General features: G+C 38.1%; 2 protein-coding genes across 3 annotated transcripts in view; both read left to right on the forward strand.

Moving 5' to 3' along the window:
- LOC144644380 (COP9 signalosome complex subunit 4-like) overlaps positions 1-3997 on the forward strand; it is a 10656-nt gene extending 6659 nt beyond the window's left edge. The window contains exons 8-10 of the mRNA XM_078503855.1: positions 1787-1902; positions 2652-2736; positions 3329-3997. Of these exons, the coding sequence (XP_078359981.1) occupies positions 1787-1902; positions 2652-2736; positions 3329-3462 (335 nt within the window). The 3' untranslated portion in view covers positions 3463-3997. The remainder of the gene's footprint in view (positions 1-1786; positions 1903-2651; positions 2737-3328) is intronic.
- A 1152-nt stretch (positions 3998-5149) lies between these two features.
- LOC144644353 (uncharacterized) lies at positions 5150-27809 on the forward strand. Of its 2 annotated transcripts, none has more exons than XM_078503822.1 (9): positions 5150-5513; positions 12241-12401; positions 15468-15559; positions 19163-19252; positions 19611-19718; positions 19989-20040; positions 20451-20527; positions 20992-21191; positions 22991-27809. In XM_078503822.1, exons 1-9 carry the CDS (start codon positions 5413-5415, stop codon positions 24402-24404), a joined length of 2295 nt encoding a protein of 764 aa, XP_078359948.1. In that variant the 5' UTR covers positions 5150-5412; the 3' UTR covers positions 24405-27809. The 2 variants fall into 2 exon arrangements, with proteins under 2 accessions (XP_078359948.1, XP_078359949.1); XM_078503823.1 differs by lacking the exon at positions 5150-5513 and adding an exon at positions 11644-12003.
- Positions 27810-27822: the final 13 nt, after the last annotated feature.

The raw sequence follows: 27822 nt of genomic DNA on the forward strand, positions 1-27822 counted from the left end.
TCTTTTCTTTGGTGGCTTCTTTATAAATAAACCAAGATACCATTTCATTCATATTTCCTAATTATAAAGTCCTTTCTCCAACTACCAAAAGATTCTCACAAAGCTGACAAATCTAGTTGAAATATTTACGCATTCAAGTTTGGTTAAGCCTACTTCAATTTCATTCAAATGAAAAATTTTCATGCGTTCGTTTCGCAGCAAGTTTTTCAAATTCGCCTCTTTTTTCGATTTAAAAAGAACAAAAGTGGAGTGTTCTGTCTTCAGATTGTGGCTAAAAAAGGTTTCTTACCTCAAAGCGTTTCTAGTTTCCGGCTTGTTTTGCTAAATAATTTCCAATCAATTTCGGGCAGTTCACGGCAAAATAGTGGCGTATACAACTCCAAAGAAAAACAACAAATTTCAACGATTCTTTCTTCGTCTGTCGCTTCCTTTGGCACTGTCTTACTTCCATTTCAGCAGGTAAAACGTTTCTGATAAAAACTCGCTGCTTTAAAGCATCATTTAAACAACAAAACAAGAGAATAGATGCGAAGTCGACGAAGTCGTTCGGCGAAATTCGACAAACAATTCGCACATCCGGGGTACCGGGCTTCTATAGTTTTCAGCTATGGTCTATTAAAAATAATGCCCGCTAGAATTCCATCGCGCGTATACAGCGGCTATATTCTAAAACATATTGCGCCTCGTTGACTATTTGCTCATAGAAAACTCGGGCTCGTAGTCTAATTGTTAAATAGACTGTATGATTTCTGACACTTAGTAAGATTTCTTCTACAATGTTTCCCTGGAATTGATCAGCACCCACTGCTCCTCAAAGTTAAAAAAATAATAATAATAATAACCATGCACATTATCTTATGATCCTATAGATAAATTCTGGTAACTCAAATCATTGATAACTTGAACCTCCTGCTAACTCAAATCTTTTTGGATTCCCCTCCACGTCATTTTCTTACTAATTTTTACCCATGAAAGTAACTCCCCCCCCCCCCCCTGATAACTTGTACCTTTTTCAAATTTGGCCAAATGGAATTTAGGCTAAGTAAGACTCGAACTAATGCTGGTCAGCAGCGCATTGCAGCGGTCATGCAGTTTGGGTCTGTGGGGGTGTCATGCCTGCTGTTTCAGCCATGTGCAGACATGCCGTTATTTGTGAGGCCGTTAAACCATGCTTTTCTGCCGTATCTTCTCTGATCTCTGTGGACTTTCATCTGGCTTACCAATGTCAATATTTGCTCCATTGTTAATTCGCCATTCATGTCCCGTTTTGAAGTTCAATTAAAACCAAACCTGGCAATCCTTCGGAATTGATTTCTGTCCTCTGTCCAGAAGGGAGGCTTCACTGAAAATGAGTGCCTTACCCTCGCGCTCCCAATAGTGGTCAAGGTGTGACCTCTCTTTTCCTTTTCATATAATTTCAAATGTTTGAGAATTGAGAACCAGACCATCTTGGAAAGTTTATAGTGGGATTACTCTAGCCAGGGACTGTATGTTACTATAGACAATCAAGGTATTTTATTAAACTTAAACACTGTTTTTTGGCAAAAAAGGATAGAATTATTGGTTTCCATCTGCAATAGTTTGTGTGGTCCGGAGTGATCCTGGTTTCAAAAGTCATGCTGTAAAGCCAAGTTTACTTAATGGAAATTGTTGAAAATTTTTGAAAATGTATGCAGAATTTAAAGTTTTGACTTGATAATATCTATAATGGCTGTGAGTTATATACAGTATTGCAAATCAATGTTTTGATATTACGGAATAAACGTGTTACTTTCTTCTCTTTAAGGTTCAAGTATCCTTGACAGGGCAGTGATTGAACACAACTTGCTCTCTGCCAGTAAACTTTATAACAACATCACTTTTGAAGAACTTGGAGCCTTATTAGAAATACCACCACCCAAGGTAGGTTCTTTGATCCTTTGTTTGCTGTATGCCAGATCAAGCAATCTAGGTTTTGGGCCCTAGCCAGGCCATTGTGTTGTGTTATCTAGCAAGACACTCAACTCTCACAGTGCCTCTCCCATTCTTGTCCCCATAGCCCTTTTTGTTTCTCGTGCCAAGGCTCCGCCGGCTAAGAAGGGCTCTGAAGATATAGGATTTCCTGTCCTAGATTCTAGGACTTCCTGTCTTCATGTCCAAGTCATGATGATGTTTCAAAAGAATGTATGAAAGAGTCATTGCGTTTTTTGACTTCCGTTCAAGAATTCTTTGTTTCAAATAGCCAATCAAAAAATTCGAATTAATTCAAAAATCCTATGTCCCCAGAGCACTTCGTTTCTCGTACCAAGGCCCTTTCAGCTAGGAGGAGCGAAAAGGGCTGTGGAGACAAAAATGTGCCTCTCCACCCTGGTATATAAAATTGTGGGAACTGCTACTAATCACATTTAAAGTATACACTAGATCGAGTGAAAATATGTATTCACAAAACATTTCTGCAACTTGTAAAATGTGCTTTACAGGCTACTTGAGTCACCAACATATAATTATGATTACGTAAGGTAGCTATCCTTCTTTTTCTGAAAAATCGGCAAGATCCTTGCTTTTGTCAGGATAACTTTGCAAAGTTAAAGAGCACTAAGGTGTGAGTTGTTAAGGTACTACGATCGCTTGCTTACTACAGATACTGTACCATATGGTTTTTTCTATTTCAGGCAGAGAGAATTGCATCACAGATGATTTCTGAAGGACGCATGTCTGGGTCTATTGATCAGATTGATGGAGTTGTGCATTTTGAAAGTAAGCATAAACTTTTCATCTAAGAATCCATCAAGGAAAAGAAATCCGAAAGAGGCGAAACTTTATGTCACGAATTAGGCGTCCTTGAGTTTCCTTGCGATTGAGGCAAAGGTATTACGTTAAACGATCTTAAGTTGTGAAAAGAGGTTCCAAGGAATGTTGAAGCACGAATATAAGCGACCAAGATTTTGCAGTTAACCAATCAGCGCGAGTGTCCCTGGCCATAAGGCGAATAAGAAAAAGGCGGGAAAATCTGCCTAAGCCATATTGCGGTGAACCAATCAGGGAGCTTGAATTTGAACCAATGATCTGTGGCTCAAAAGAGAAGGCGGGTCAGTGAGTAATGAGGGTCACTTGAAGGAAAGCCACTGATTCGATGCTAGTGGAACAGGCCAATAGGCGAAACAGTAGGGAAAGGAAATGCCTTAATTTGTACCGTAGAATACCCACCATTGATCTGCGGGGAAACAGTACATCCCTTTCCCTCGAAAAATAAAATTACCAACTGTTTTTGCCGTTTTGTTACTCAAAGAACCTAACCTAGATCCCCGAAAAGAAATATTGAGTGTTCACTTTCGACTGTGTCTTTCAGCTCAAGAGGTGCTTCCTTCGTGGGACAGGCAAGTCCAAAATTTGTGTTTCCAAGTCAACAACGTCGTAGAAAAGATCACCAGTTTCGCACCAGAATGGGCAGCGAAGTACACCGAATCACAAATGACATCTTAAATTGCGAACATCCAAGCTACTCAAGACTGTAAATAAAACACTAGAAGCGGATATTGAAAGGTGGACCAAACCAGAAGACAGAGCGCGCGCACAACAATATACCGGATATTAGTATGTCTGACCATTTATGTCGTCCCCGTTCCTCCACGTCCACTGTTTGAAGAATGGAACTGGTAACGAGGAAGTTATTGGAGATCAGCGACTATTTAGTAATGTTGGAGTTAATTAAGAAAAAAAGAGACGCCTTAAAATTCGTCAAATAAAACTTTATTTGTCGAGGGAATTAAGCGGCCAAGTTGAAGTAATGTTCTTTACCCGAAAAAGTCTCTTCTCGTTATACGCGGGAATGGGCGGATTCAGTCACAGGCGCTCTCCTGGCTTAAACTGGAGGAGCCACAATGATTTTTTGTCTCATTTTGCGTTCAAACGCAGCGTTACTTGTTACTTTTAGCTTGGTCGTTAACTGAAATTCCCCCTAGCCTGGTCATTAAATAGATTTAATTGTTGTTAAATAAAAAAATGAGCTTTTTGTTAAGTTGTCTTGTGTGTTTGTCCAGTGAGTTAAGTGCAGAAAATGACCCGTCGTTGCTAGTGACAGTTTGGTGACAGAGTCGAGTAAAAAGCTGTTTGTCCGTTATTAGTGTTAGTCTCTGGTCTTTGAAACAATTGGTCATTTTCGCCGTGACGTTATTGGCTGTTGACATTGGTTTAAAGTTCGTAAAAGTGTTTAGTCAGGTGTACACGTCAATTCGATCCGTATTTTCTCAGTCGTTTCGGTTTTGTTTGAAGTCAAATTTTGTCCGTGGCTTCTCAACTGGCGAATAAAGCTTGTACTGTGTAGGTAGTCTCTAGAGATTTTACAAACGCGCTGGAGTGGCGAGCGAGCCTGACCCTGGGAACGAAGCTGTGGCACCTAACTTGTGCTCAGTCCACATTGCGCTAGAAGGATCATACCACCTGTCCCTCTCCCACTGCGTTGTTTTTGTCAACTGATCGCGTGAGCACCTAACAACTTGGCAAACTGTTGCGGGGGCGGTCGCTGTGACCAACTCCTGTTTAGCTGCCAGGTGGCGGAGGCGGAATTAAGCGCTTTACCAAAATTAGCAAGAAATTAACGCCTTTTATGGAAACTCTTGCAGTTTCGAATTGTTGAATTGACCGCTTTTATTTTAGATGATTGTCGATGATTTACAGCCTAACCTTGACTGCAGAAGAGAAAGAAACTCGAGAACGTATTTTATTTTTGTTTTTTAGCTATAATAATAAAGGCATGTCGTGCTAAGTGCTGCTATGTTACGCTATTCTTAAGCTTGAGAGTCTATTTTGTTTTGTTTTATAGATAATCTCGGTCTGCTCTTTCTTTTCTCGCGAAACTGTTCATAACTCTTATCGCCGATCTCAAACAATTTCCTTGGATGTTTTTATCCATAGTGGTTTAAAATTTGCAAACCGTTTCTAACACATTTTTTCTCTTCCCCATGGTTTCCAAGCAGTTGCCCTGTTGTCTGCCGATGTTTATTTTTATTTTAAAAGATAAGCTCTTTTCATTCCACGTAGAATTTAATTCAGGGCTCAAATCATTAAGTGCCGTGTGTAGTGACGAGAAAGTGACAGTTTGTGGCATCGTCTATAATGAAAAAAAATAAATAAATAAAACTTAGGAGTCAGTCGTTCCATTTGCGAAACTGTGTTATGCCATTGCCGGGTTTGTTCAGCTAAATGTTTAAACATGGCATTGGCCGCTACTGAGTTTTTGATTAAAAAATCTCTTTGCCCCCCGGCTTGAACAGGTCGCGTGTTTGACAGAAAGACGGGTGGTGATCGATGCTAAGAATAACTCAAGGTCACGCCATTTAAAGTCGTGTTTCAGTTTAATTTATCTACTCGCCAACGAAGAGGGGATTTTGGACGCTCGCTTTCTCCAGACTGAAATTGCCGATTTGAGATTCGATGTTGGAAGAAGGGACTTCATTTCGGAGCGTTTCTAAGACGAAAATGCAGGGAAAGTGCCTCGAAATTCACGGTTCCCAGAAGAAGCGAGATCCATCTTGGTAAGAATATGATCTTAGAATAAATCAGGTTCTTTATTATGGCAGCACCGTTTATATAAAGATTAGAATCGCATCTTAACTGCCGCACTTAAGAAGAAAGGAGCGTCGAAAGGCTGTGACTTTCCTAAACAAAATTTGGTCGAATCGCGATATATCGAGAATAGAACTGTGATAAATCTTTTTAGTTTTAAACATGGGGATGAATTTTATAATCTATGGAACTGTATCGAGAAAGATCGATGGCGGCCTTCTTTATAAAACATGAGCATGTGACGGTCAAGTCACCGTTTTTATACACGTTCATTTCGTCCAAGCTATAAAAAGCGTTCGATGGGCTAGTGCGAGAGAATTTTTTTTTATCTTGTATTGTAATTATTTCCTCAATTCTAGCTGGTGCTAAACTGCTAAACGTGATGGGTTATATGTGATGTACAACTTATCTACACTTTCTTGATCATGACATGGTCATGTATCTTAACTTCTTAGCTTCTTGATTTGAACTGAGTTTAAGATTGCGAAATAAAAGGAAGCAATTTAAGTACGTTCAAAGAACTGCCCTTCACGATGAATTTTCGAACGGCAGGAAACACTCGCACACCAGTGGTTTGATTGACGAGAGCATAATTGAAAGAAGAAGCCGCCATAAACTTCTTTTGTTCTCTTCAGGAAAGACAAATAGCGTAGAAAGTTTATAGAATAAATCGATTGAAAACTGAAGAAAAATTAACGGACAAAAGAGAGAGAACATCTTAAAATGGTAACTTGACCGATGTCGACCGAGTATGAGAGAGAGAAAGAAAGGAAGATAAAAAGCTGTTTAAATTAGGAACTAAAAAATTAGCTAGAGGCATTAGGCGGATTTTTTACAAAGTAGAGTCGTGGCAAAACCTGGTTAAAATAAGCATCTATGTTTTCGAAACGTCGTTTATACTAAACTGCGTCTAGACAGCGTCTAAACACAGCCTAATTATTATCGTAAAAGGTAGCAAGCGAGACTTATTCATAGGCAGGTTTAATTTTGGCTTCGTTGTGACACTTGACCGACACGAGAGCTATGTCATCACCTGGTTTCTTTGTCCGTGGAAGTAAAACCCCTTCTTTGTCTAGGTTTTTATGCCTCCCTAAAAAACTTTTAAGTCCCCTTTTGAGACCACTGATTTAGATACAGCGAGTATACGTATAAAGTTATTTTGAAAACTAACGTGAATTTGCAAGGACCACCGTGACAAAATAGAAGTACCGGATCCTCTCACTGTAGAGGATCTAATCAGTCATTCTTTGTAAGACCCCGAAGAAGGAAGGCCGTGCCTTCCGAAATATTGGAATTTCAATACAGTCCCAAACCGTTCAATCGGCCTTGCAATTTTTTCTTTATTCGGTATAAAGTTATCGTCATTTATCCTCTGCCCTTCCTTGATGTTTCGCTAGTCTTTTTCACTTCAATGCCTTAACGAGACTGTAATAACACATATAAGTACCTTCTTCGATTTTATACTACAGCAAAAAATAATAATAATTTAAACTTACAATTTCTTTTTACTTTGATTTTAAATTGAACACGTTTTGTAATTTTGATTTAATTTATTAATGGTTTCTAAATTTTAAAAAGTATATGTATTTCTTAAACGGCAGGCTCTCACGAAGAGCAGAATCTTGTTTACTTAGCTGTGCAAATACCGCTTTTTCTTTCTCAGGTAAAATTTTTCGTTCTTAATGTAGGCGGCATGTTACTCAATCATAAAATATTGTGTTCCTTGACGCACGGGTTAAATCGAGTCTCAAACGTTTGATATAGGTTTCGTTTGAAAATCTGGCCAAGGAAAATTACGATTAGATAAAATATATATTTTTAGGTAACTAGGTTTTAAAGTTATCTGCCGACCACATTTCCATTTTGTTACCTTTTGCTTTTGTAGCACCCCCTATAAAATTTTTTTTAAAAAATTTGGGATTTGTTTTGGAGGAAATTGTAAAAGTTAGAGAAATAAGAAATATTGAAGATGTAGTTTTCAAATTTGAATTTGAAGTTAAAAATAGCAGATGGACACCGAAACAATCTCCTGACAACCTGAGGTGCTCTTGCGTGGGGGTCAACTGCTAGTGGTGTTCCAAAAATAACTTGCTTTCTTCTACCCCTTTTTCAGTTAAACCTCTTAAAATTTCATTGAAATTCATGTGTACCCCTTACGCCAGGAATGCAGTCTCCATATTTTTTGCAGAAAGCACAGTATATATAGAAGAAGCGCGAGAATCCTGGGACGAACGGGCTGAGGGTAGTGTCTTTCCCAGGCCAATAACTTTAATATAGTTCTACAAACCAAATCTCTCTGTTTTTCTCAATCTGCAGTAAAGTTACTTTGGGACAGTTTGGTTTAAAGGAATTGAGGCAAGATATGTTACTTTTGAAGATGTGAAAAACTGACAGACAAATCAAAACAGAGTTCAGGAAAACAACGATGCAGTATAATGAGAATTCAGACTAAATTGTTCTAGCAGAAACGCTGGTTATGGTTAAGGCCTCGGTGAAAACAGTTAAGAATATTTGCTGGATTTAGCCATCAGAAAACATTTGAGACATGCTTTCTAACGGAGGAAACCCATTGAAAACTAAACAAGTAAAAAAGTAAACTCTATCCGTAAGAATTCCGGAATAGCGGGGTATTGAACTTATTACAGTCGTTCCAGCGTTCAACAAGCAGCAAATATACCGTGTAAAAATAAAATTAACTGACAAACAAATTTTAATTTTAAAAAATGTAAAACACCAGGATGAATCATAGCTACAGGCTAATTTCATCAATATCTCTTTCTTTTGGCGTTTGACTTTTAAACGATAAAATGCGAATTTCAAAGCAGAAGTTTTCCTCAGAACTTCAAATGAAACAATGCCAAAAAGTAGCTGACAACTCAAAAGATAGGTTATATTTCGTAAGTTAAAATTAAAAACGGGACTGCAAAACAGGACACGCGTACAGACCTTTGATCACGTTAAAAAACAGCATAGTTAGTAGTGAAAAACAGGTAAGGCTGGTTTCCATAGAGCGGACTGTCACATGCACACGTGGAAAAATGATTTGCGCAGGCGCACATTTACGGGATTTGTCCGGCTGATTGACCAGTATTGGAGATCACGTGCGACCGACAAAAAAAGACTGAAATGGGGGAGCTGGGGAGAGAGGAATGGCTGAGGCCTGCCCTTGAGCAGTTTTCTTAGGCAGTTTTCGCTTCCAAGTGTGACTCGATTATTGAGCGATTTATGAATTGAAGGAAAATAACAGGAGGACTAATTGGTGTCTATAAAGGTCTGTAACCTTGGCCTGGAAAAAAGGTCCCGGTATCGGATAACATGTTTCAAGTACCAGTAGACAACCAGACTAACCTGACAGAGACTGGCCCTGCCATTTATGGGGAACCAGTTACCTTGATTAAATATGCTTGAAAAAATATCTGGTTTATTCTAAATATCACTATGCTATTTAAAAGGAGCACATCATAAAAATCGCCGATTTTCGTCCATTCCGTTTTGATAAGAGAGTAACTGAACACTGAACAGTTTGATTAAGCTGTGCTGACATGTTTGGCACTTTTCTAGCCAGACAATATAGCAAAAAACACGTGATCAGCAGTTGTGGTCATACTAGACTTTCTAAAAGTCGTTCGCTCCTCGTTTCCGGTTTGGTGGTAGTAGACAAGAACTGTTTGTTCTTCAGACAACAAACCGGTTTCCTTGGCAGTTTTTCAAACACAGCGACAGTACCTGAAACCGACAGCGGAAAACCTACTTTGAAACGGACAAACCCTAAAGCGATTTTTTTTTCTTTTTTCTCCTTTTTTAACAAATAAAAATGAACTCAAGGGATCCTTATTACTTCTTGTCAATTGTTAAAAGTTCCAAAGCACACGCAATTTTAAATCTGGCCCACTTCAACAAAACAATGTGCAATAAGAAATTCAAGTCGCTATTCAAAGCAAAAAGTGAGAAGCTTTCAAAGGGATTACCATATTAATATTCATAACCACCGTCAGCTTGACCAGGATGGCGCCTCCTGCACGCAATGTGAAACTATGGTTAAAAATCTTAGTATTTTAATACTGTGACTTTGAATCAAGTTAAATCAACATTTTATCGAGTTCCGGGCACTTTTTGAGATTCCCAACGTTATTTTTTGCCGTATAGTAAGGGAGTCTTAACCCCACCTAGTGGCTAAATATATTTTTTAACCGTCTGCGCTTGTCTGACCAGATTCCCAGCCCAGCTCATTTGACATTATTATACTTTATGACATGGAATTTTAGTACGGTTTTTTTAACGTTTTTTTTTTTAATTTCGAGACCGCAATAAAAAGTTCCGCAAAAACGATTCCTCGCAAAAGCATTTTCCTTCAATGAATTTCCTTCAATGGATTGTATATCGGATGCATCAGAGAAACAATAATGCGTCACTGCATGTGACAGAGTGATGACGAACTGGCTCAATGTGTTTACACCAGTCAAAAGAATCATATTATTGTTTGCCATGTCAGTTTTTCAGGAAATTCACTAATTATTACAATAATTTGACAACTTCTAGGGAACCGCAAAAAATAAACTTGCTCCGGGAAATTATCAGTCTTGTCAGATCATAAAAATTAGAACCAAACCTTAAAATTCATACCGCAGCAGTTTGCAAGTAATATTCAAAACAACTTGGATCGTAATAAAATCGACAATTTTGTTCATTGCCGCTTGCTTGCCACTCACTGATTGTTGCTTTGTCCTTCTCGTCATAAGTTGCTTTTAATATTTTCCAAGTAGATGATCAGGTCATTTCTCTGATTAAATTTTATTCGACATCAGTAACACCGGGAGTAACAGAAAAATAATAAATCGATCCCTGCTAGGGATAACTAGTGTTATACGACGTTTATGGACCTTTTCTTTCGTTTCTTTGACTGGAAAATTTATACGCGTGATTCTGAAGGAAAGCGTGACCTTGACGATTGCGTGAACTTTTTGTTATGTAATAACATCGCATGACATTGTCCTTTTTGTTTTTACATGCCTGAAAAGCATTTTAAAGTATTTTCCTCCAAGTTAAAGGCTTTAATGTGACTTGGTTTACATTCCAAACTTTAAAGCTTGTTTAGATCGTAGTCTTCTTAACAAACGGAACACATTTTTAAAAAACACTTTGATCTTTGCGTGACGTGAGTTCAACGTGGGCGTGACAAGACAGTTCCGGTGCGAATAATCGCTGCACCCTGATGAGAGTGTCTGCATGTAATACTAGAACTACGTATCGTGTTCGCGATCAAAACTGAGATATAATTCCATTTTACGCAAAGATATTGGTTGCATAACATTCACTTTTTTCGTCTCTTTTCAATACTCTTGTCGATATTGCACAAATGGGGTAACACAACGCGCAGTTGTAAACTATTAATCTCCGTGTCTATGTATAAATAACAGGATGGGCAAAATAAAGAAAGAAAAAGAGCTGCCGTCAATGTTTTTTGTCTGTTATTGACTCAACACATCTTGTCAGTCACGTAACAGAACCTGATAAATTACCATTTCTGTAGTGAAGCTTTTACTTAGACAAAAGAAATTAAAACAAAGACAGCCAACTTCTACAATAATCAAGTAGTACAATAAATGTGCCTCACAGCGTCTCGTGAGTTCTTTAAAGGAACCTTCCTGTAAGAATATAATTAGCATTGCGACTCACGTTTAAAACCCCAAATGCCCGTCAAACTGATGAAATTTCATCGACGTTACATTTTGTAACCTTTTGTCTGGAAAAACAGCCTGGTTTGACGAAATCCAGAGTCGAATTTCGCGGATGAGTGATTTGATGTGCGTTCAACATTCAGCGTGACTAAAAACTTGGAACACTGGTAGAACCAAAACACAATGGCAAACCACTCATATGTGACGGGCTTTTCCTTTGCCTTTCTTTTCACATGCAAATTTTGAGGATTGTTATACCGGGCGGCGAATTGTAAATATTGCATAAATTATCTGGGTCGTCTTAAAGCAAACCAATTATCATGTCTGTTTCACGTGCCCAGCCAATCGCATCGTTTCTTTTATAACCCAAGTCAGTTGCTGGCCTTGATCAATACCAGCTCCGTACAATGTGCATGTCAATCATTTTGCTGTGGGGTCGCAGAATCGGGTCTACTCAACCCTTGACTAGAAGTTTCTCGCTTTTTTGGTTCTGAAGTCCTCTCAATTTAGAAATTTTTCACGGCGATATACTTACTACGACGGCCTTTATCCGTGTGAAACGAGTCGTGACTTGTACGAGCGAATTCGCACTGGTTTCATTACGTGAAATCATTTATAAGCTTCAATGGCTGGCCGCGCAGTGTCTCGCGAATTCACCATCGACAGTTTGAAATTTACGTTGTAGTAAAGTGGATAATAATACTCTAGCCACCCTGGCGGACTCCGAATTGATGGATGTGAACGCGAACAGTAAGCTTAAACGAAAGAAGAAAACCCATGGGTCAGTATCGTGAGCTGTTTGTTGGTTGGTGTTTCGTGTCGGTGTGAGAATCGTGAGGTGGAAAACGCTCGATTGTCCGACTTGAGCCTGGACATGGTGTGATGTTTGTGTGGTGTATTCTCACCTAAAGTTTGACCGTGGTTTCGGGAAGTGTGCTACTTATACTATGGAATAGGATAGTACTAAACAGACATGAGATATTTATTGCTAAATCTTGTTTTTTAAACCGTATTTCAGGCCTGGGAACCCGTCGAAACGACATCGAGATCGACTTAACGCCGAGCTGGATAACCTCGCGAGGTTGCTGCCGTTTCCTGAAGAAATCGTCACGAAACTAGATAAAATTTCTATTCTCAGACTCACAGTGAGCTATTTGAGGGCAAAGAGTTTCTTTCAAGGTAATTAATGTTTTACATTTATTCTTGTCTCGATATGCTTGTTGGTTTACCTGTATCGTGAATATTTTCTTTCTTTTCGAGACAGTGGTGTTGGTTGCTACCATGAATTATTTTTCTTTCGCTTGCGGATTTGAATTTCATAAATTGCTCAACCCAGGAAAATCTGAAGTTCCTTGCATTTTATGACATTTTAAATTGATAGATTAACCTTAACTGGTAGACGTACCGACGTAACTGTAGACGAAAGGAAAAATTGATTTACGACGGCTATTTTTGAGTCGTGTTAGCCGAACACGACAGCATCGCGACTGTTTACTAAACGTTGGGCCACAAATTGTGTTGCTGCTTTCCAAACGTAAACAGAATTTAACGGAAGAGGATCTCCTTAAGCTTTCTGATTATTCCACAAGACGAGAGGGCAGAAAGGTCATCCGTGATTGTGCTATTATGAACCTTTTTCTAGGGTTGTGTAGTCTGTGGGATTGTTTAGGCATATCTGAAAGTGCGAGTATATGCGAGCAAGGGTTTAATTTATTATTTCCTAAAAGCAAAGATTTCCAGCTGCATCAAGTAAAGAAAGCATTGTTTGGATATGTGTCTGTCAGGAAGAAGGCTGCTTATATCGAAAGGGTCTTCTTTCAGGCAGGCTTTAAATAAAGCAGTGATTACATGTTTGCGCTGAAAATGTACCACTGGAAAATTCACGAACGTGACTTTAGTCAGGATCGGAGTTGAGAGTGTCTAGTGGTTGGCTGCAGGGAAATTTTAGTCAAAACATCACAAGCAATGGCATTTAGGTTTTATTGAGTTAAATCAACGCTTGACAGTGATATCTGACAAATACAAGATTGCATCGTATCTTCAAGCTAAAAGCTGTTGTCACTTTCCTTTCTCCGTCGCCAAAGGTGGATATTTCTTTTGCGGCCTGTCGATAGGTTGGAAAGGTTTTAGGGTTAAATTTATTTTTTCTTTCGGTGGATATGACTCCGTTTGATAGTGATACAACGTTATATAAAAGAGCAAATAATAAAATCGGCCAAAATCTGTTGATATAGTTGTTTGTTTTGTGGCGCGACGGTTTCTAGCGTCGTCGTTGAATAAAACCTTTCAGCCTGTTTGGGTTCTTTCTCGCACATTGATCAGCCAAATTTGCCTTGCTGAACCAAACACAATAGATACATTCGCCTAGTTAGACTGGCAAGATCAAAGAAAGTGTTTTAGCAGAGTTTATTAAATCCTGCGTGAGTATTAGAAAGCGGAGAATGCCCTTGTTGAGTTGATCGAGAATTATTTTTGAATGCAGGTCTGGCCGATTCACACCTTTTATATTATAAAATGCATTTGATGTAAACCCTCGGTCACGCAGCCTGCTAAAGCGAAATGTTTATTAACCTAGCTCACGCAACGAGAAGTTGCGACCAAGGAAAAATATAATTATACTCCACGCTGTGCTCAGTTTTTACTTTTCATTCATGAGAAAGAAATCTACAGGTTTTCAAAGCAAACCGGTCGGCGTTGCGTGTCCGTCTAGCAGAGGGAGATCATAAATGATAAATAGTCCTTTTTCCTTTGGCGTTTCTGGGTTTTTGTTTGAGTGAAAGCATCACGATGGGATAGCTTACCCTGTGGAATTCGTTACCCTTGACCTATACGGATACCTGTGTACGAAATTGTTTACTCTTTTGGTATTCAAATAATCGCTTCGTCTCCAGTTAAGCTTTTAGTTCCTCGGCTGTAAGCCGCGGGCGATAGTTAGTTTGATGCCTTTTATTAAAGGTTGTTAGCTCACAATCTTTAAACTAAGGCGTTCTGATAGTTTGATAAAGGAATGAAACATGAAAATTGTTTTACTTAGCTTTTTGCACGCACCACAGAGGTGGTGGATAACTACAGATTGCTTCTGCAAACGCCCAGACCAGAATGAATAATTTCGACTTTATTTATGTTCGTTTGTGGTGTTCAATAAAGCCCGTTGTTTTCCCAAGATACCACCCGACGTGAAAAATTCTAAATACGATTGCTTTAGACGCAAAATACAATTTTTATGCTCTTTATTGCGGGAAATTTTGGCCAACCCTCCTTTATCTATAAATTTGGTACTCGGGTAAACAATATTGTTCGCTGCTGTTCGCATTTTTGCATATAAATGGTTATTCTGTCGATTCCCAGAAGCACATCCAAGGTCAAGTAACGAACAGACGAACTTCGCAGAAATGTTCTTCATTTGTTTCTTTTCAATCGCTGAGTTCTAATTTATCACTGGACTGAAACGCAATCCGTGAAAGTGCTTGCTCGTTTCATTATGTCGTGTCCTGCGCGTTCGTACAATAGCCGTCCGACACAGGCATGGTTTTAGCGATTCAAATGGAATGCCTTAATAAATTTGTAAAAATATCTCCTTAGAGAATACTCGAAAGTTCGCTCAATACGCGTAGTAATGGAATCAGTAAATATAAAGTAAAGCAGTTTGAATATTTGTAGGTGAATCGTGTCGGTATTTCTGCAGAACATGTGCACATGTATTGCCTGACGTTGTACTGTACCACACGTACTTAAAGCAATTGCCGCTTTGTTATTATGCGATACCGGAATTTGATAATTGGCAGCTGAAATTTAATGGTAGAGATTTAAAAAAAAAAAAAAGCTTTAGCCTGATTTATAGGCTGGGTGCATGTACCCTTCGCTTTTCTCGAGCTCGATCGAGCTTATTCTTTTGATTCAATTCCAACCCTTGTATAAGATCTCTGTGAGACTTCATTCACAAGTTTCAATGCGCTTTTTCACACAAAAAGCTATCTCATTTGCAAGTGTAATCACCCTTTCCTCGCCCCCGAACGTCTAGCAAATTTGAATATGAACAGCAAATTCATCTCTTCCCTTTGCTTGATGTTTTGAAAGGTCTTATAATTGACATGAGCTCTAAAAATGTCTTTGTAATCCTTGAAACTGAATACATGCACTTTTCAACTTCTGTCAATACGGTAAGTGCTTGTTTACAGGCTTTAACACTGTAATGCAAGTGCTGATCAATGAACTAATGTTTCACTGTGTTTGTTAAATTTGCAGTTTCAAATGGCAGACATGGCAATGAAGAAACTTGTGAAGAGCTTGTTAGGGAGGTTGAGGGAAATGGTGTCTTTTCTCAGCTGTCTTTAGAGGTAAGGAGAAAATTGAGTGAATCTATAAACAGCTAAATGCATGAAAAAAATGCCCATCATGTAGGATGTAATTGTAGTTAAGTTATGTCACACAGTTTGCACTTACAGCATAAATAACACTGTCAAAAAGATGCACATTGAAGGCCTCAAAACTATCAATTTCATTTAAGATCACAGAAATATAAACACAGACAACCAGAGCAAATTCGATGACTAAAGCTCAAAGTTATTTTTTGCTGGGCCTATATACAGTGAAGGTTAGGTTTCTTACAATACTTCAAATTTTTTCATATAATTAAGCCAATATATAAGTATTTTATCTTTCTAAGCTGACCTTGGAGATCTGATGTTTGCCCCACCCTATTTCTTTCCCAGCCAATTAATAAATCAGCAACTTTAACCCAATTTTATTGCTTTTCTAATAAGATTTAGTTTGTGTAATCTAGATTTTTACAATTCCTTCAGGTTCTTAGTAAATAATGGTTATTACTGCTGAAAAGAGTTGTCAGAAAATTATGAAGTAGAATGACTGCCTTTTGAGAGAGGGTCTATACGTGACACCTGAAAAGGGCAAATATAAGACAAGACCGTGGCGCGTGAAAATAGCTTAAAAAGACACGTGATTCGTGAATTCTGTTGTTTTAAGTATATCTGACACATGAATTTGGTTAAAGTTGGAACGTGAAAAAGTATTAATACAAACCTCCCTTTGCTACCCTCTTGAAAGTAACTAGCTGGCCTTGTAAAGGATAGCCGGCCAAGAAAGCAAAGTTAAACAGTAGTTTTGCTGGCGGCTGGCTACTTTGACAACCCTGTAATTTTGTACAGTACAGTATCATTATCATGACTCTTGTGGGAAACCATAATCCTGTGGTCTGTTACAGACTTAACATGGCTATTTCATTCCTCGTCAATGATAAACATGCTTAGAGTTTAGATTCCTTGAAGCATGTACAGAAAAACCCCAGTATAGCAAAGTACCAAGGACTGAAAAATGAGTTCATTTATGTGGGGGCTTGTTACATATTTTGGGTTCTATATACATATTACATTTTACTGTAAGTAACACTGTCTGGATTGAAGAATATTGTTCACAGTACCTTATGCAAATTAATCAGTAACGATTTTCACCCAATTTTCATGACCTCCATACTTACACCTTTAAGATATACAATGCAAAATTGTTTCTGATTTATTATACGATGCAAAATTGTTTCTGATTTATGGGTACATTTGCCAGGTTAAAGATGAGTTGTTTTCTTACAGGAGTTGATGGCATATTAGTGATTTTAAACTTTCAGCCTGGGAGATTGTTAAGATTGCTGATTTAAATTAAATGTGTCCAAGAAAGGGCAATGCTAACTGCTAAATCCACACTTTTAAGAGAGATCAGAGGTCCCTGATTAATTGAAATAGTGTCTGCCATTTGGACTTTAGTGTACATGTATATCCATACAATAGCGCAAGCATGTAAGTGCGGCAAGCGCTGATTGAAATCCCTGTTTGATCTTACTCCGAAGCTGCAAATAATTTTTTTTCATTTGAAAGGACATGTGTCCTACTAAGACACCATCTTGGACGGACAAAACAAGGTTGAATTTTATTTCCTTCTGTTACTTATTATTATTTATCATTTCCGTAAAATGATTTACGATCAAAAAATTGCCCGGATATCATATCTGACCACACTTGGGATTTTAATCGGCCAATGTCTAATGACCGACTGTACTTTGCAGCCATGTACTCCCTTTGTTTTTGAGTTAACACATAACTCACAATAACTTTATTTACTTAATCCCAAAAGCCTTTTCGTGAATTAATTTTCTTCGAATATCAATAAAAGCAAAATTGTCTAAAGATTTCAAGTGAATACATTTAATGTTTCTATTAGTATTCTAATTGGCAGAGATTTTGTTAATCTACCTTGCAATAATCCTTTTACAAATTTATTTAGATTACAATCACTGATAAGTAACTCTAGACTTTGTAAGCCAAAGAGAACAATCTTTTGTATATATAAAAAATAATAATAAATTATAAAGCTTTTTTAAAAGGATGTAGCTAAGAAATATAAATTATATACCGGTAGTTTTAAAAATATCTACTCTGTTTGAAAATATACTATGTTAAAACATAACTGAACTGTTAACTACAACATGTAAACTACCTTCAACCAAAATTCACAAACCTGCTACTTGAAATGTGCCTGGCTACATAGCACATGTAATTTTATTGTTTTATTTCCCAGTTTAGAACCTGTCACTACCTTGCTTTGTGTCATATATGTGGCAAACAGGTCTATATTTCTTGTTTTCCCAGGAATAGCTCGTGAAACAATCATCTTTGCATTAACAAATTTTAGTTTAAAGGGAATAGATTTGGAATTTCTCAGTTGTTTTACCGGTATGTCTGCTTCTGGTGCTAAAAATCGACCAGGGTGTTTAAAAGGGATAACACTTTCTCTGCCCTTTTCCTTTCTATTGTCACCGAACCATAATAAAAACATGTAGCTGGAGGCAAAATAATGTTATCTCTAAATTACGCATAGTCTGTCTCTCCAAGGATTTAATAGTTACATGTTCTTCAGGGACTTAAACAGCGTGGAAGCATCTTAATTTTCAGTGTGCTGTTCAACCGGCAGAGAGTTTGCCAGGTTGTCTTTTATAAGACCAACTTCTACTATTGTTATAAACAATATCCTGTTATGGTCATTTGAGAAAGGAATTGAATAATTTAGCATGTCTGGCTTTTTTGTCTGGTTCTTAAAGAAAGAAAAACATAACTCTAAAAGCAGCTATTTTTGAAAGTGTTTTTTTAATTGTAAAATAATGTTGGTCCTTTCCTGAGAATATTCTTTCTGCCCACAAGATGAACTTTCATCCATTTTTTTTTCAACACTGTCTGGTCATGCTATTCCTATGGTCATGTCCCTGTGCTGTTGCTCACCCTTGTTACAAAGATCTTTTAAGATGTTTTCTTCTTGGTTCAGTTGTTTGCCTTCTTGACAAAAATAGTACTGAAAACCTCTTACACTTAATTGCCCAGCGTTTTTATAGCAGATTACACTTCTATGACAAAAAAGAGACATAAATTACTGAGAAAATTTGCAACAATACATGGTTGACAAAGTTATTGGTACTTTTGGCTTGTGTTGGTTTGGGAAAAAAAGTGATTTTGTTGTGACGAGGATGAAGTTTTAATGTTAATACTGTAATGAAAACAAATTTTTCACTGTTTATTTTGAGTTTCAAAGTCAAAAAGTATTGAGTGGAGAAAAGCTTGTTGTATTTGTGGTCTTCATATTGAAGAGCAAAGCTATAACCTCCAGTGGTTTTTACATACAAATCCTATCCTACACACTGCCTGTACATGTGTGTGGTTCTAAGTTTTTAAACATGATTTGAAGCATGCCCTTTTGGAAACTGGCCTAAAATTTTACTTTTAAAAGCTTCTTGCAATAATCCTTTTCTATAATTTTCTGTAAATTATCTTTACATGGTTCCAGCCTTATTGTTGTGTTTAATGCAATTGCCCCATACAAAACTTGTCCCTGAAGATGGATGGTTAGTGATTCTTACTAAATAACTTTTTCTTTCATCTCAGGCTCTTGATGGATTCATTGCAGTCATAACTCAAGATGGCCAGCTGTTTTATGTGTCTGAGAATGTTCGTGATTTTTTGGGTTATTCTCAGGTTAGTGACATTTTTCACAAACTATTTTGTCTAACCTCTACCCTTTGACCAATATGGCACGGTTAGACCTGCCAGGAACTGAAGTCCTTGCTTGTACAGCTTTTTGGGTCATTGAGACACACATGCTTCACCACAACGGCAAGGTGTCAGCCCAGGGTGAAGGAGTCACCTTTAGCTAATGCCTTTTTCCCAAGGTTAAAATGAGAAAAGTTCACAAAATGGGCTGGTTAAACTAGACCTTTGCAAAATAGTAATTCTCAGCTCTACATGTATGTGATGAGTCTTTTACCTACAAACTATTTTATAGTTAATTTGGTGAATTTTAGTTTAGTGAGTAAGTGTCTTTATTTTGTTGTAGGCTGCTGTTATTCACCAGAGCATGTTCAAATTTTTACACATTGACGACCAGGATATGGTAAAATCCAATCTGGCATGGCCAAAGCTCAATGGAAAGAAGATTAAAGCAGTAAGTGCGCAGTTAACTAAAACTAGCTTTTATTGGGCCATGTTCATCGTTATTGTAATCATCATCATCATTATCATTATCATCAATACTCTGTAATTAGTATCATAATTATTTCTATTGATCATTGATCAGACTGATGTTTGTTAGCTGCAGTTGTGACATTAATGATTATTGTTTGTGACTATTTCATTCAGTTGTTATCGTGGTAAGAAATTTAGATTTTTCCTCTCATCAAGTTAGTTCTAATCAATTTTTTTTTTATACTTTCAGAGAAGTGAAGAAAAAGATGGTGAAATATCAAGTCCAGATGATACTAAAACAGGTGACTTTCTTAGAATATGTAAATATGAACATGAGACTTTTGTTAATCAAAATATATTATATTTTTTGTACCTTTAAGTCTTCTAGATGCCCCTACCTATTGCACTTTGTGGAAATCGGATAAGTATAAGCATTGTAGGCCAGTTTTGTCTGAACATAGACTTTGCATTTACCCAGATTTGTTTTTTAAAACCATTTTGCCACAATAAGAAATCCTTTTATGAATCTGTTTTCACATAACTGTGAATACTACATTCAGTTTGTATGCTCATGTGAGCAAATAGCAATTTGATATTAAATCGCTTGTGGGACTCAAACAGCGGCACCATGAATTTTTTTATTTTAGATTTGGTGGAGGTTTTTCATGCCAAACATCTCAAAGATATTTGTTTTATCTCACTTTTTCCTCAGATGACAATGATAGTCTAAACCGTTCGTTTACCTGTCGCATGAAGTGCACTTTGAATCATGGCGGTGGATTTTACAAGGTAATTGTTCTGATAGTTGTGAGTTGTCTTGATGACAGCATGATTTTGAGAAAGGGAGGGAGATATTAGAGGTAGATCACACAAGAGGGAAGAGGTAGGATGTCTTAACAGTAAGTGTGTTAGACTCCAGATCAAGCAGTTACAGGTTCAAACTCTAACCAGGGTCATTGTGTTGTGTCCATGGGCAAGAGTCTTTACTCTCTTTAGTATAACTTGGTACTGGCCAACCATTAGAGCAACTTTCTGGGGGACAACCTGTTGTGAACTAGCGTCTCATTCTCCTCAGAGAAGTAGCAGTTCTCTTGTTCGCTTCATGCTACAAAGACTGAGTGAAACTGTGACTCCATGGGTCACTTGGACACAAACTTAGACTTCCTGTAAAACAGTTAAACATTTTGGTGATGAAATTAATTTCTATTGGAATATCCAAAGAATTGTTCATTGATTTCTTTCTGCCCTTTCAGCTTTTCAGATTATCTGGCCGACTGAGAGAAATCAACACTCGCAAGCGGGACAGCCAAGTTGTTGAGTATGGTATTTTCGCTATCTGCTCTCCTGCAAACACTTCACATTCACACCATGCAGGCTCAAGCATTAAAAAGGAGGTCGCCTTGACTGCTCAAAAAAGACTGGAGAGATCCAACAGTGATCCAGTTTGTGTCAGGTATAGAAGGCTTGTGATGTTGTTGTGTGTGGGTTAATTGCCCATTGTATTTACTGGTTTGCAGTTACTGATCTCCATACATTGCTTATTGTACCTATTGGGTACATTGTGTAAAAACAATTGGGTACATAGAGCGATTTTCAATTGAGTGCCATCAAACCAAAACCAGTAATAACTCTCAGACTGGCAAATGGGCGATTCCAGAAAATATCCGTACCATACCACGGACGGCTTCCATATTTTAGCCCCCCTTGCCTTCGGAAATTCCAAAATGCATTATCCCCCCATGCCCTCGGAATTCCATAATCGTTAACCCCCCCCCCCCCCTCCTGTTCGGATTTTTTATTTTTAAGTCAAGCCCTTTAGAATTTCCATTGGGGTTCGCAAATACGCTCAATGTGGCATATTTTTACGTCAAATTATTTCAAATGACTCGATCTGTACATAGAGACAGTCATTATGACTCAGAAGATTCTGGGATGAAAATGTAAAAAAATCAAACATTTTTCCTTACCCTTGTTTAACAGATACAACCTACATTAACTTTACATTGCCCCAAACTGGTGCAGAGTATTAAGAATAAGAATATCGTGTGATGCAAATGTGTAAACTCGGAAGATAATACGATCGAGTGCACTGACATATCCACCATCTTGAATTTGAGCCTTCTGGGTCAGCAGTCGCTCCCAACCGCACATGCTTCAAAATGGCGTCTCGAAGCGTAGCAAAAGAGTTTCCCACTCCACTGAATGGACTAAATGTTTTGTGGATCCGCTTTGACAAGAAAACAAAGAGCAAATGAAGAAGTTCATCAATGTTAAGGCCTCTGAAGCTTGATGTATAACCCACATTTTATCATTTTCTTTTGTAAATGAACGCAAACACATGCCTGATCGATCGATCGATACTTGTCTTGTATCCTGCTTCCGTGACGCGGTCGTCAGTTCGTGCTTTATTTGCGACTTGGTAGTCCACAAAATAAGCATTTTCAAGGAACACACTCTTGTTGTCTCCTCTGGAAATCCAAGATCTGGAACTCCCCCATGCCTTCGAAATTCCAATCGTAAGTATCCCCCCATGCCTTCGGAATTCCAGTTCAAAGAACCCCCCCTTGCCCTCGGATTTCCAAAAAGCCATCCGTGGTATGGTACGGATATTTTCTGGAATCGCCCAATACATGTAGGCATGCTATTGTGTGAGAACATGTGCCAGCAACTCACAATTGGGTTTGGGTTGACTTTTGATTGGTTGAGAAAGTGGCCCAAGTTCTTTAAACCACTCAATAAGTGAAGTAATGTACCGAAAACCAAAGCAAATGGAAAAATGCTTTCGGCACTCAAGTGAAAACCCTATTATCAAGGTCAGACATGGTGTTCTAATGATTACCAGCAGTGCAGATCAGATTGTTCATGTTTGAGCACTGGTCAAGGCCACTGTGTCATGTTTTTGGGCAAGACACTCTTGCCTAGTACTGTCAAGGGTGAGTTGTTAGGGAAACCTGACAAAAATGCTAGGGTTAGCCTTCAAATTCAGGGGGGAGTAGCAATACTCCTATATAGCTAGTGGCTTCATGCTGAGGAAACTGGCACAAGCCTAGAAAGCCACCTAGGATTATAAAAAAATTCAAATTTTAATATAATCTACATGTATTATCAAGACAAGTTCATGTTTGTGACTACTTCTTTTACTCTCTAATAGACAATCGATAATTCTCCTATAAAATGTCTGCATCAGGACAGTGACCTACTGAAGGTTACATTTGTGTATTCATTTCTTGTTATTCTTGTGTTTTTTTTTAGGAGAACTGGCCTGCCTTTAACAGGCATGTTGCATTCCATGCCCATCAGCCGTCATTTTTCAGTGTCTGAAACTCGCTCGGCTGCTGTCAGTCCACTAGCATCTCCTACAACATCCACTGACTCAGGTCACCCATCCCCTGATTCCAGCCAAGGGGGAAAGATGTTATTGACCGACTCAGACATACGAAGTGACAGCAGTGAAGTATCTCCGCCATCAAGCAGCAACTCCCAAGATGTTGATGGGAGGCTGTTAGCTTCTGAACGCCTGATGGCTGGCATCAACCACCCATTCATGAATATCCATGGAATTGATCGCAAAAGAGCTGCTAACTTCATGGATTCCATGAGGGTTGATGATAAAGATCCAACAAGGAAAAGGTCTCGCAGCCTAGCAGATGCAAGTGAGCTGTTGTTAAGGGATGGCACAGATCCTAGATCTTTGTTCTTCCGAAACAACTTGCCGACTATTCCTGAAGTTAAAGTCGAAAATGGCAAGAAGAAAGAGGAATGTGCACAGTCTTCTGACATGCCCAATAGAAGGCTGCTCAACAATCACGACAATAGGCTTGATGCTGCTCAGGGCCTTGTAAACCTTGGCAACATGGCTTCGCAGTTTCCTGGGCTTTGTGGATTTCCTCCAGAGTTCATGTATCCTGATGTGATGTTTCCACGTGTTGATATGCTTCACGACCTGCAGCATCTCAGAAATCCTTTTGACATGCACAATCCATGTTGCTTAGGAACTGATCCCTACACAGCTGCCTTGGCTATGAGACGATGGCTAAGTAATCCAGACATGTTCCGTTCTCCATTAAACCCTCTCTTAGCTGCTCAGTCAGGCCTGCTTTCCCCAGCTGAGAGGCTGCGCTTCTTAAAGTTTCCATTTGCATACCCTTCACCATTCCCTGGTCCGTCTCCATTTGATCTTGGAGCTGCCGCTGCTGCTGCAGGGCTCACAGAGAGGAACCTGCCTGAGTACTCTTTGAGGAACCTCTACCAGAATGGTCTGGGTCCTGATATGACCAGGAGTAGTGCTTCAAAAGAAACAGAACAGAGGCATTCTCCATCCACAGAAAAACAGGCTGCAGAGAGCAGCTGCTCTCCAACAAGCAAGAGAGCAAGCCCTGAACGCAGTCTGACCGACAAGAAGGATCCAGTTGAGAATGGTAAAGAGGAAGAAACAAACATCGCAAAGGAGGAGTTTTTGGAAGAAAAGAAAAGGTCGGCAAAGGATAATAGCACTTCAGAGGATGAAGATGATGAAGAAGAAAAAGTGGATGTGGTGGGCGGCATCAAGTCATCATCTGGACTGCGGCAGACATTTGCTGGAATTCAAGAAGAATTCAACAGCCGACTGGAGAACTTAAACAAGTCATTTGCTCGATCCTTGGATCATAACATGACTTGCCCTTGAACAGAGTAAGTCTTATTTAAGGGATGATTTAGATGGTAAAATTTTGCTTGCAATTGCTGCACTGTCCCCTTTTACACATGCACAACTTTTTGGTAAGTCCCCTATGGGTTTGATTTAGAGGAAACAGTTCATGTCTTACGCATGTCATTAACATACATTTATCGCATGCAACAGTTGTAAACAAAAGTTATACCATCAAAATCAGCTTTAAGAGTTTGTTAACTAGAAATAGTGAGTACTGCTGGTAGTGTCAAGAGAGATCTTTGGGTTGTATTTCATTAAGTAAAATAACTGTTACAGCATGGAGCCCAAAAGTGTGTTCACTTTTAATTTATTGACATTCTTTTGTGTAGATTTAATCCAATCAGAAGTCAACTGGCAGCTGTTCTCGACTTCTGATTGGATAGTGACTGCATGAAGGAATGCAAATTAACTCAAAGTGGTTTTTAGTTTAGGGCTCCTTGCTGTAATGGCATCTACTTCTTCTTTTCGTCTACCTGTGTAAGACAGCAGTTTCTTAGAAATGAATCCCTCAATCGATTTAAGATGGTTGTAAAACAAATCATGGTTTATTGGTGTCTGTCTGTCCATATCTGTTTTCTTTTTTCGCGTATGATTGTGCTCAACTACACAACAAAAGCAGTCAAAGCCATTTTGTGATTTAAAACCCAAAGATCCTTCTTAAACCTCGAGTAGACATTGCTTTCTTGAAAATGTCTCATGGTCGTGTTTGTGATTTTGTTTGTGATTATGAAAGTAGTTTTGTAGAAGTAGATAAATGAAAGCAATGGGAGTTTACAAGCAGTACACATGAGATTTTCAGTTCAAGAAAATGTAGCAATGTTAGATTTGTAGGGTTAACAATTGCGTGTTTGAAATCAAGGCCTACCGAGATAAGTCTAATGCTTTTCAGAAATATATATTGTGAGTGGTTCTGTGATTGGAACTTCACAATCATTGTGACAAGATGCCAGAAATGTATTGTGAATACATATTTCCACTCGATCTAGTGTATACTTTAAATGTGATTAGTAGATATTAGGATAGTAGTCTAGGGATTTAATAAATACCCCATTCATTAGGTCTGGGGTGGACACGCCCTCCTGATCAGGGCGTGCCAGATGTACCACATGTACTTCTTAGCTTAGGTCCCAGGTCATCTTTGGATGTTTCGTCTACAAAGTACTGGGTACCAAGGCACAAATTTTGCATTGCTTCGGCAAGGCATTGGGATCTAAAGATAAAAAGATGCAGGACAAAAATTTTCCCTGATGGAATGAATGTGTTTAGCAAGGAATATTGGATGGTAGGTGCCTCCAATTTTTTTCAGGGGAAAAAGATATTTGACAGGGCTTGTTGGGAATAAATGATGGATTTATGAATAAGCAGGCTGCGGTCTGTGTGGGGGAAAATGATCTAAATTCCCATTAAACCACTTGTACTTCTTAATATGCGAGCAATGATTGTTGCTGGCTACCAATCAAAGTGACCGATGATGAATTCACTAATGATTGCGGTACCTAAACGAACAATTAATATTGTTCAATTTATCAATATTTCATGCTTTCAGTAGTTGTCAACCTCCATCTTGAATGTTGAAAAATAAAGAATAGGTTTGCTTTCTAAGAAAACTTATTAATCTGACTTTCTTTTTTTATTATTAATTTTTGTTACTAATCAAAATCAACTTGGCCCATTAAATACCATTGTAATGTACATGGTCATTTGTGGCCTAATAAATAAGTGATTTTATTTTAAGCATGAATTATTGGGTCATCTTTTGTAACAGGTTAGTTTTGTTGCTTATTATTCAGTTGTCTTAAAGGCGGTATTTTCACTACCGCTGAGAAATACAGAGCAGAGCCCTGTGTTTATCCAAAGTAGCTTTCATACTGACTAAAATATAGCTAGTGTTAACAAATAGTCTGACATTTAGTCATTTTGTTTTGTGTGATTATGCAGCACCATTAGAACAAGTAGTATTATGCAGTATTCATTTAACAAGTTGTGGAGCACACAGTTAGAGTTTAAAGCTCCAGTAAATGCCATTTCTTGCATAATAGTTAGCAAGGGTAGTAGACTTTGCAAAGTACATTTCAGTGTAGAATCAGGCACGTAATTTAAGCCATAAATCAGTAGAAATCTCAAAACCAGCATGGAATTACGGCCTCAATTTTAACTGAATTGTACAATGCAGTCTTAATTATTGCTTTTTGTATGACAACGGTAATTGTATTCATAACAATTTAGAAGGGGAAGCCTGTTTTGTTGCAAATGTAATTCAAAAATAGTGATTTCTTTACCTTGCTTGCATGTACATTAGACAGCTAATCGCAGCATGTAAAAACGAGCGCAAAACTTGTTCAGCAATGTAACACGTATGTTGTAAGGTTACATTTGCCCAAATTATCACTTTTATTATGCATCAACGCAGGTAGTACAATTGGGATATTTTGTTATTGATATAATTACTGTGAGATTGATTTCGGGGGCTTATTATATCCTCTTGTTATTTAGGTATGTTCTTGTGTAAAGTTTTTTTGATTACTTCATGTAATAGATATATAGCTTAAGTTCTTCCTTTTGCTCATTGGCAAGCTTTTGTTCGACCTCGAGATTTTGGACAATTTGATTTCGATTAGCAGGATTGTTTACCTAAAGTGTTACTTTCAAAAGCGTTTAGTTGGTGGCCTTTTAGGGACGGACCATTATTTTCTTGGAGGGGGGGGGGGGGATGAAAAATTTTCCCCTGCAAACTTTTTTTTGTAGTTTATGCACCTCTGCAAACATTTTTTTTTCGAAATTCTTACTTTTTTTTGTTGTACATATCGTTTTTGCAAACAATTTATTTTGTCCTTCCAGGCCCTGCAAACAATTTTTTTCAATATTTTTCATCCCCCCCCCCCCTCCAAAAAAATAATGGTCCGTCCCTTAGTGTTTTTCTTTGGCAGCATTTTCCTTTAATGAAGAAGAGCTGCGCCTTTTGAATATTACTTTTCAACTTCTGCCTTTGTGTATTTTATCCATCCTTGTTTTTTTGTTTTTTTTTGCAACAACATTTTTTCACATCTAAATAGAAATGGTTAAAAATTAAGCGCCTTGAGCAGAGGGGAGGAACGTGAATATATTTTTTAGCAGATTTAGGAAGCGGGCTGCTATATAAAGCCAAGCTGTTGTTTTAATGAGATATGTACACCACCTAGTGGTTAATCAAGTTTTGAGATAAAAAAAGACATTTATAGTATAGAGTATCAACAATATTGAATGCAGAATACAAACGACCTTGTAGTAGTGTGTAAGATTCCTCAGTAAAATATATATCCATATGTATCTTCATTTACCTTATGTTTAGAAAGGGTAGAGACTGTATTGTAATGTGGTGAATAAAGCTTTTAGCGCTTGTAACTCTGGCTTATTC

This window comes from Oculina patagonica, chromosome 2 (assembly GCF_052425735.1).
Source record: "Oculina patagonica isolate OP01 chromosome 2, crgOcupat, whole genome shotgun sequence".
NCBI lineage: Eukaryota > Metazoa > Cnidaria > Anthozoa > Scleractinia > Oculinidae > Oculina > Oculina patagonica.

Coding starts and splice junctions, on each gene's coding strand:
- LOC144644353 (XM_078503822.1), top strand. CDS start 5,413: ATGTTGGAAGAAGGGACTTCATTTCGGAGCGTTTCTAAGACGAAAATG. Junction 20,041..20,450: donor TCCAGATGATACTAAAACAG/GTGACTTTCTTA, acceptor CTTTTTCCTCAG/ATGACAATGATAGTCTAAAC. Junction 21,192..22,990: donor AGTGATCCAGTTTGTGTCAG/GTATAGAAGGCT, acceptor GTTTTTTTTTAG/GAGAACTGGCCTGCCTTTAA.